Here is an 8,748-nt window from a genome sequence, read left to right as displayed (position 1 = left end):
CAATGGTCTCCTGGGGTGCATTAGGCAGAATGTTGCCATCAGGTCGAGGGAGGTGATCCTGCCCCTCTACTCAGCCCTGGTGAGGTCACATCTTGAATACTGTGTCCAGTTCTGGGCTCCTGGGCCTGTTTAGCCCAGAGAAGAAAAGACTGGGGGGGATCTTTTCAATGTCTACAAATATCTGAAGGGAGAGTGTCAAGGGGATGGGGCTAAACTCTTTTCAGTAATGCCATGCAATAGGGCAAGAGGCAATGGGCACAAACTGAACCACAGGAAGTTCTGCCTGAATATGGGGAAGAACTTCTTCCCTGTGAGAGTGACAGAGCACTGGCACAGGTTGCCCAGAGAGGTGGTGGAGTCTCCTTCTCTGGAGTTATTCAAAACTTGTCTGGATGCAACCCTGTCTAACATGCTCTAGGTGACCCTGCTGGAGCAGGGAGGTTGGACTAGATGATCTCCGGAGGTCCCTTCCAACCTCAACCATTCTGTGAAAAGGATTCTGTCATCTTCTGCCTCTGAACTTCTCCCACTGCTTGCTCTTCCCTTGATATTTTTAGACTTTCTGAGGGGTTTTGGCCATCAGAAAATTTTGTTCAGGGCTAGAAAAGTTTTATGTCCCTTGATTTATGTAAAGGAATGAATGAACAAAACATTAGCCTGAATGGCACTGTTAGAATACAAGTCGCGTTAATGTATATATTGTGAAAGATTATACTTGATAAAATATGAACATGAGGACAAAATAAATTTGATATGCATAATTTTATGCATATATCTGACAGAGTCTCTTTGGTATTTGCAGTCACCCTAGAAAATTTGAGAGACGGCATACCAATAGTGCTACATTTGAATTATTTATTAACGTATGATCTATGTAATACCAGCAGAAAAGGAAGTATGACGTTTCTCTGAAACTCCATATCAAAAAGTTCATTATTTTCATCCTGCCCGCAATGGAAAATCCCCAGTAGGGAGGGTAGTTAGAAAAACAAACACAATCTGAGTTTGTATGCATAGTAGAATTCAAGAAAAAATTATTTCTTCCTTCCCTCTTGCAGCACCAAATATAAGATGCAAAACATTTTAGTACTATTTTTCTTAGCAGTTGGAGAGCATTAGGTTTCATGCAAGAGTTCCTTATTTCTAGTCAGTGTAATGAAATTTCTCTTAGATTTGTGACAAACCAAAACAATGTTTATATCTCAACAAAAGACTTTTTTCTTACTGACTTGCTGAGTGGGGAAACATTGATATATCTATACTTTAATCATTTTCAAGTGAGAAGATTCAAATTTAGCCCAACTTCTATGGACATGATCTTTGATTAAAATGTATGTGTATACTTGCAGAAACCACTGCAGAATGGAGAAATAGGAGAAAGGCCAGGAAACCCTCATGAAATTTATATGGAAAAACAATATGATACATATGATACATGATATTCAGAAGGATTCACAATTTTTTTTGTGTTACAGGTATAGAAATGAAATGATAACTAATTAAACACTTTTTCTATGTGCATGCTCATTACCAGAAAAAGAGAGAGAAAGATAGTATGAAAGTTTCTACCTAATTTGCAACAGAATGATTATTTTTAGGCCAGTAACATATTTAGTGAATCAGAATATCAGCAACAAGAAATTGTTCTGTACTGCAAATTACAATCTGTGGTTACTCACACTTGTGTCCTGTTTTCCCTTTCTGTTCAGTCCCCTGTAATATAAATCAGGTAGGTGAATAGATTAAAAAATTTCTTAAGGAAATCAGGATAATATATTTCTGTTGATACAGTTTTAAAGAAAAGTGAAATCTAGTACCAGGTTAAAGTGACATAGATGTGCTTGTCTGAACTTGTAAGGATGGTGAATATTTGTCACTGTAAAAAGATTTCCGTTCATCTTCACACTCACCTCTCTGGCATACTTAAGGTACCCTGTTGAACACCTCATCTCCCAGGCAAAAAAGACACTTGACCTAAAAGCTGTAGAATTTTTAGGAGAACTCTGAGTTAGGTCCCATGCTGCTGGCCTGACTGGATTTAAAACATAGGAAGTTTGTAGTTTACCTGTACATTGCACCAGTGAGAGAAATTGGTGCACACTGAATGATTGGGTTGGAAAGAGGGGACTGTGTGCAGGAAACTTTCTGTGGGTATTTAAGAGGAAAACATCCACATAAAGATCTAACTGGAATTCATGTGTATGAATACCCACTATCTAAGGAATTATTACCTAGAGGTAGTAGGTGTTACACTCTAAATACTGTTTAAGGGCAAACAGGAAGCATACATTATATGCCAAGAATTTCTTGTCTAATTGTTACAGAAAAAGAATAATAATGCAGTTAAGATTATTATATACACACTTTGTGGTTTCTACCCCTTTTCCTGGTATTATGCTCACCCTTTGACTGTTCCTCTGAGTCCTAAGGTCAGGATTTTGATTCTGGCATTGGAGGTTGGATGTTAGGGCAATTTGTCAGCATCTGGAGTCCTTCACCGGGAGGAATAAGATGTTCATTCTGATGACCTATTCTTCCTCACTCTAGGATCTGCTTGGAGTCATTTGTGTATGTTTGCTAACATGCTTTTACACTTTTGCTCTTTATTCATTGGTCTGCAGGTTCACATTACACTTGAATTTACTGTATATGATGCGTTTTACTTATGTGAGATACTATCTTGTCTCTTCATAATACTGCTAAAATTAGTTTTCTCCAGCTCTAGCTCTGCATTTCTTTAAGTGACTATTGGTGAGTTGTGCATAGATATGGAGTCTCCAGTGCCAAGACTTTGCCCAATTTCTTATCTCATGCTTGTATTCCTCTATGCTGCATCCTGTGTCGCCACTTTTTAAGGTGTCTGCTATCATACCAGGCCTGTATTTCTGTACACATCCATTGTGCTAGAGTTGTAAATATCTAATTCTACATAGAATAACTGCTTGTTACTGCTATCTACATAAATTATTGTACTACACGAAGATAAACAGAAGTAAAATACACTTGGTCAGTTAAAGAAATTCTGTCAGAGCTAAAACAAATGAAACAAAGCTTAAGGCAGGTCAAAGGAAGTTCAAACAGAGCAAGCCTGGCAGGCTTGAGTCCTGAGCACAGAACTACAAAGCCTGTTGGAAATGGCCTGTTACTGCCAGCACCTCTACTGTGTTACAGCGTGTCCTGGTTACATGTTACACAAGTAGTTATGAACTCACTCTCTGAAGTCCTTTTAGATAGCTGGTTGTGGGGTATGTTTTATAGGTGTACCAAGTCACTTATTAATTAGGATCAAGTTCCTGTCAAAGTGCTGGATAACATTTGACTGGCAAATGTTATCTGATGGGGATAAAAAAGGGGATGATAAAGCTAATAAAAAAGCCCCTCTTTTGTCTAAACTAAGGTCCTTGTTTGAGGACTTGCAGTACAGTTATTAATTTAGTATTAAGGCATTAATTAATTGTTTTTGTTAATTGATGCTGGGTGTTTGATAATGGAGAGCAATGCTACTGAGGATTATTTGGGGTTCTGATATTGAATATTCAGTTCTTAGCCATAAACAGGGATGTGTTACATTATTCATAATTTCAAAATTAAATTAGATCGTTGTAGGTTTTGCAGCAGCATAAAAAGCTGAAGGGTGTGCGTGCAGATCCCGGGTGTCTGCAGGGGGCAGCGGTACTACATGTGCTCCTCGGGACACACGCGGAGCCTGTGGTGGCTTTCGGGGAGGTGGGCATGGTGGGCAGGGGTCCTGGCTTGCGTGTGGAGGCAGAACGGGGGTGCTGCCCTGATGATCCCTGCAGGAAACTGGGCTTGCCGCCGCGAGAGCGGAGCGGGCAGCAGGGCTCCGGGGCCGAGCTGGGGAAGGCGGCGCGGCCGGGCAAGCGGCCGGCCGGGCCGGGGGCTGCCGGCGCGGGGCGCGGCGGGCGCCGCCGCCCGCTAGATGGCGCCGCGGCCGGCGCCCGGCACCCAGCACTCCGCCCCCTCCGCGCCGCTGGCGCCCGGTGCTGCCGGGCCCTGCCGGGGGAGGCGGAGGGGCCGGCGGCCGCGCCGCCACCAGCCGGAGGCCGCTTGCCCGCGCTGCTCCGGCAGAGGCGGGCGGCCGGGCCGGGCCGGGCCGCTCTCCTCCTCCTCCGCTCGCCGTGCGGCGCTGCGGCCGTTGCCAAGATGTCTCGGGAGCGCGGCTGCCGCCGCTGGCTCCTTCTCGCTGCTTTCGCCCACCTCCTCTTCCTTCTCCCGCCGCTGCGCAGCCGGGGTGAGTGACCGCGGGCCGGGCCGGGCCCGGCGGCGAGCGGCGGCCCGGGGCGCTGAGCCCTGTGTGGAGGGAGGAGGGCACGGGACGGAGCGGGGGCCGCTGCCTCTCGCCCTGCCCCGCCCCGGGAGCGGAGCGGGTGGCGGCGGCGGCCGTTCCTCCGAAGTTTGTTAGCGGTTGGGGCTCGGGGCGCTGTCGCGGCGCGGGCGGGGCCGCGCGGGCTCCCCGCCGCGGCGGCCGTTAACGGCCCGCGCCGGGAGCTGCGTCCCGCCGTCGGGGTCAGAGAAACCTTCCACTGGCTGAAAACCCACCGCCGAGCGGCTCGGGCTCGTGTGGGAAGTAGCGCTTCCTGGGAGGGCTGATACCGCCTGGTTAAATGTCTGCCTAAAGGAGAAAACACCCTGTTTTTTTAATGCGTTTTACAGATGTTTTTAAGGTGTTTTGGTAGGTGAGAGAGGATTAAAAGAGAAGGGATGGAAGCATGTCAGCAGTGGGATCACCGCAGGATCTTCGAGTTAAGAGCCGTTGTGGCAAATGCATAAAATGGAAATAATATTTACATCTACTCTGTTTCTCATTGTTTGCATTCCTGAATGTTTATATCTCTGTCGGCATAGGCTTGCCAGTTTGTTCTCAGCCTTTGGATCCGATTTCCTTCCACTAACATGCACGTGGGTCAAAACCTAATGCAGGCAAAACCTAACACAAATAAAAAACCCTGTTTCGTGGGAAAAAAAAAGAAAAAGTAATACTTTGTTTTTTCTGTTGTAAGAAGTTCATTTCACCCATGCAGCTTGATTTTTGGAGGAGTCCTAGTACCTGCTGTTCTTCCTAAAGCTGTGTTTCATTCTCCTGGGGATGAATAATTTTACCTCAGTTTCAGCAAGATACTGTACCACCTGTAACCTTGAACAGGTTGTCATCGGGTCAGAGAAGAGCAGCTCCCATCTTTTCCAGTATATGCATACATGTATGTGCTTTTATATATATAGATAGATAAGTTTAGAAGGCAGCAATGGGAAAACTTGAGTTCTTGCTTGTGAACTTGTCTCTTGTTTAGTAGGTCTGGCTTAGTAATTGCATAAGATTTGTTCGGCTGAAGCTTGATGCAGTCGGGGGACTTTCTTCTGCTCTATTTAATATCCATTTATATTAAAATCACATCTTTCCTAAATACCCTGTGCTTTTGAGATGGCAAAGATAGTAACTTTGCAAAATAATCAACTCAGAAATCATTTGGATTACATTTCACAGAAGAAAACAACATGTTGGTTTAAATCATTTCATCAGTTCCAGCTTGGAGGTGGCACCTTGTAGAATGGGGAAATATATTCAGATAATTTTGTTTGGCCTGCCTTTCAGACATCAGAACAGATAATGGTGGTGCTTGCTTTTTTAATATTTTTCTTTCCTTACCTTTTTATAAAGATACTGGTATACACAACACTTATTTTAAAACATTTAAACGGTTTATAGGGGTGATTTCAGTTGTCTTTTTTTCCCATATGTGGCATTAGCTTAAAGATACTAATTCAAGGAGCAAAATGAGTTGCTTTAATTGTGCCAAATGTTTCAGATGCTGGAAATCATGCTTGCATCGCTTCCCCCCCCCTTTCCCCCTGTTGTGCTTGATAAAGCTGCACGTCCTCATCTTAGCTAGATCTGGCTAGATCATGGTCTTTGAGGTAGATAGGGTAGCAACAGTGAAAAATAAATGCTTTAAAAACCTGCAAGTAAAACTGATTAATTTCACCTGTTAGTGCTCCCAGGCTGTCTCATTATGGAAGATCCTATCTTTTTGACGGACAGTGGCAGTGTGGATGTTTTCTGGAATCAGGTCAATACATAGACTAATGTTCTTTGAAATTTGTTGGGAAAAAAGCCCAAACAACCCACACCAAAACAAAAATAGACCAAAAAAGATGAGCAGAGGAAAAATTAGTATAAATATGAGGAAAATCTATTTTGAATGTTTAATGTATGCGTGGGATGTAATGGCTTTAGTTATCTGAAGTGTTTGCTATTAATCATGATTTTGGCATGTATAACTTTTTTGTAGCTTATTTAAATCAGTCCACGGCCAAATGAGGTGACTGGAATGACTCTGGGTTCAGTCAGCCTTGAATCAGACCTTGAAAGAGGAAGATGTTGCAAGTGCTATCATTCTGCCTCAAATAGATTTTTAACTATGAAAGCAAAAAAAATTAACTCCTCCATTTTTAATGTCCTTTGCACTTAAAGGACTAAAAATATTTATGTAATCATAAATATTTGTAAATTCTTTACATTTGAAAGAGCAGTATTGAAAAAAGTGGTTACGTGTACATTTATAATATGATATTATAACATTATAAACGAACATTTATACAATTACTCTGTTTTTGGTGCTGCAGTATTTACTTCCCCTTACCTAGTAGTTTGTTGGCCCTTATTCCTGCAGTTCAGTTGAACAATGAAAATAAATGATTGATTTTTATTTTCTAATAAAATAAGCAAGTCCACTTACCAAAATATTAATGGAAATAATGAAACATTTAGTCAGAAAATATAATACAAGCAGCTCCAATTGCTATTTTTCTCAAGTTTCCAGTTTCTGTGGAAATGGATCAAAAAATACTGGCTAGCTTTTTCAGTTGATTTTAATCCTGATTTCAAAGGACCTAAAGATCAAATTGATGAAAACAGACATTTACAGTCTGTCTAAAACTTCTTATCTTTCCTTACTTAGCCTCGGCAGTTGAGAAGTTAGCAAAAGATGATGAGGACTGGCAATTGACACATTCATCTTTATGCTTGTGCCGAATGATGTGAATAGCTACTTATGGCTGCAAACTTTAAGTATACAGTTCTCTAAATAATTTTATTTTTGTCACTTCATTATAGGTTGCATTTAAAATAGTTACTTTCTGGTTTTATTTTTTCTATTTATATAGCTTTATTTGCAGGAAATCCTAGAGTTAATGATTAGCACTTTTGTTACTGTAGTATCTACAAAGTTTTGAAAGTTTACCAACTGACCAGTTTCTTTGTATATATATATGTGTGTGTGTGTGTGTGTGCGCGTATGTCCTATAAATCAGTAGTCCATGTGAGGTGATTTCTTTTTCATGCAATACAAACATAAAGGGACTGGAAGAACTTCTGGATTTGGGAAAGGTACCTCCGATTCTGGAGACAGATGCCTTTTCTAAGGAATTCTATACTGAGAGATCTGTAGCAGTTTTCTAAATTAGTAGATATTTGGACAAGGAAAATTGGTCAATTATAGTCACATCTGATAGCTCTCAGTTCGTAGACGATCCATCTTTGTGCTTGTGTACTGTACACACAACAAAGAGATCCTTGCCACAGAGAGTTCACAGTTTTTACCTTTGTTGCAGAACTGGTCATCAGCTGCATGTAGTTAGAAGATTCTTTTTCCATTGGTGGTCCTCTTAAGCACACCTTTTTCAGAGCTCCTTTGGAAGTGAATTGTGAGTGGATGGGTTAATCTAGAGGTAGCCACATGTTCCCGAGCACTAGATTTCCTAGCTACTCTGTGATCCGCTTAGTTGCCAAGTTGTTTGCCATCCGGATTCACCAAATTTTTCTCATTCCGGCCTTCTGAGAAATCTAGATGTTACTTATTTCCAGGCTGAGAGATCAGATTGCTTTACCTAGAGCAATTCATCTGTGCCACATTCTAGGAGGACTTGAATTTATCACATGAGTACGCTCCTGTCTACTTCTGAGGAGTGCTTTGCTCAAATCAGATTATACTGTGTGAGTATAGCAGATTTGCTAGTAAGGTAGTAGGAGTACTGCAGTATATTTATTGCAAAAATGAATTCAGATAGTCTACCTGATTGAAAAGCTGGTCAAGACTCCAGAGTTTTTTGTGCTGTATTCAGGCTGCTTGGTGAGTGGCTCTTTGGTAGCTGAAAATAACCTGAACTGTTTTTGTCTCAGCATTAAATGTACTAGCTGTAAAAACTCTTCCAGAATATTTAATGTAAAATATGCCAAGTCAACTTAATATGTTTACCTATTGGAACAAAAAGGGGCCTGCATATCTGAAGTCATGGGGATAAGGATAATGGTTGTTATAGAGAGACTAATATTCATTCCAACTTCAGATTTCAGTTTGTCTAGCAAATGGTATGTGCAAGTGTTGTATTGCATTTGAGGAGAGCTGCAACAAAAATCATTTTTAGCCAGGCATATTGAGTCTGTCACCTTCCTTAACAATACGAAAAAGATTATTTTGGAAATGGTCCTGGAGAAAAAAAGCATCCTAGAGGACTGGTTGATTTTTAAGGATCGTCTTGTCCAAGCCCAGGAATGACCAGTTCCATGTGAAGAAGGTCAAGCAAGGGTGGCAGGAGGCCTGCTTGAATGGGAAAGGAGCTCTTGACAAAACTCAAGAAATAAAAAGGAAGCACATAAGAGGTGGAAGCAGGGATAGATGACCAAGGAGGAATATAGGGATATTGTCTGAGTGTGCAAAGGTGGGGTTTGGA

The 8,748-nt window shown here is 41.9% G+C and overlaps 1 protein-coding gene across 6 annotated transcripts in view; it reads left to right on the top strand.

The window, feature by feature from the left end:
• Positions 1-4,048: 4,048 nt before the first annotated feature.
• B3GLCT (beta 3-glucosyltransferase) overlaps positions 4,049-8,748 on the top strand; it is a 59,032-nt gene continuing 54,332 nt past the window's right edge. For 4 of the 6 annotated variants that reach the window (XM_062567147.1, XM_062567146.1, XM_062567143.1 and 1 more), the window contains exon 1: positions 4,166-4,252. Coding sequence is in view for 2 of the 6 variants with exons in the window: in XM_062567148.1 (XP_062423132.1) it covers positions 4,165-4,252 (88 nt within the window). In the remaining 4 variants the exon portion in view is untranslated. Of the gene's footprint in view, positions 4,253-8,748 lie in introns of all 6 variants that reach the window. The other 2 variants (XM_062567148.1, XM_062567145.1) reach the window with 1 other exon arrangement.

The sequence above is a fragment of the Rhea pennata genome, chromosome 1 (assembly GCF_028389875.1).
Source record: "Rhea pennata isolate bPtePen1 chromosome 1, bPtePen1.pri, whole genome shotgun sequence".
Taxonomy (NCBI): domain Eukaryota; kingdom Metazoa; phylum Chordata; class Aves; order Rheiformes; family Rheidae; genus Rhea; species Rhea pennata.
This window is presented reverse-complemented; position numbering and strand designations above follow the sequence as displayed.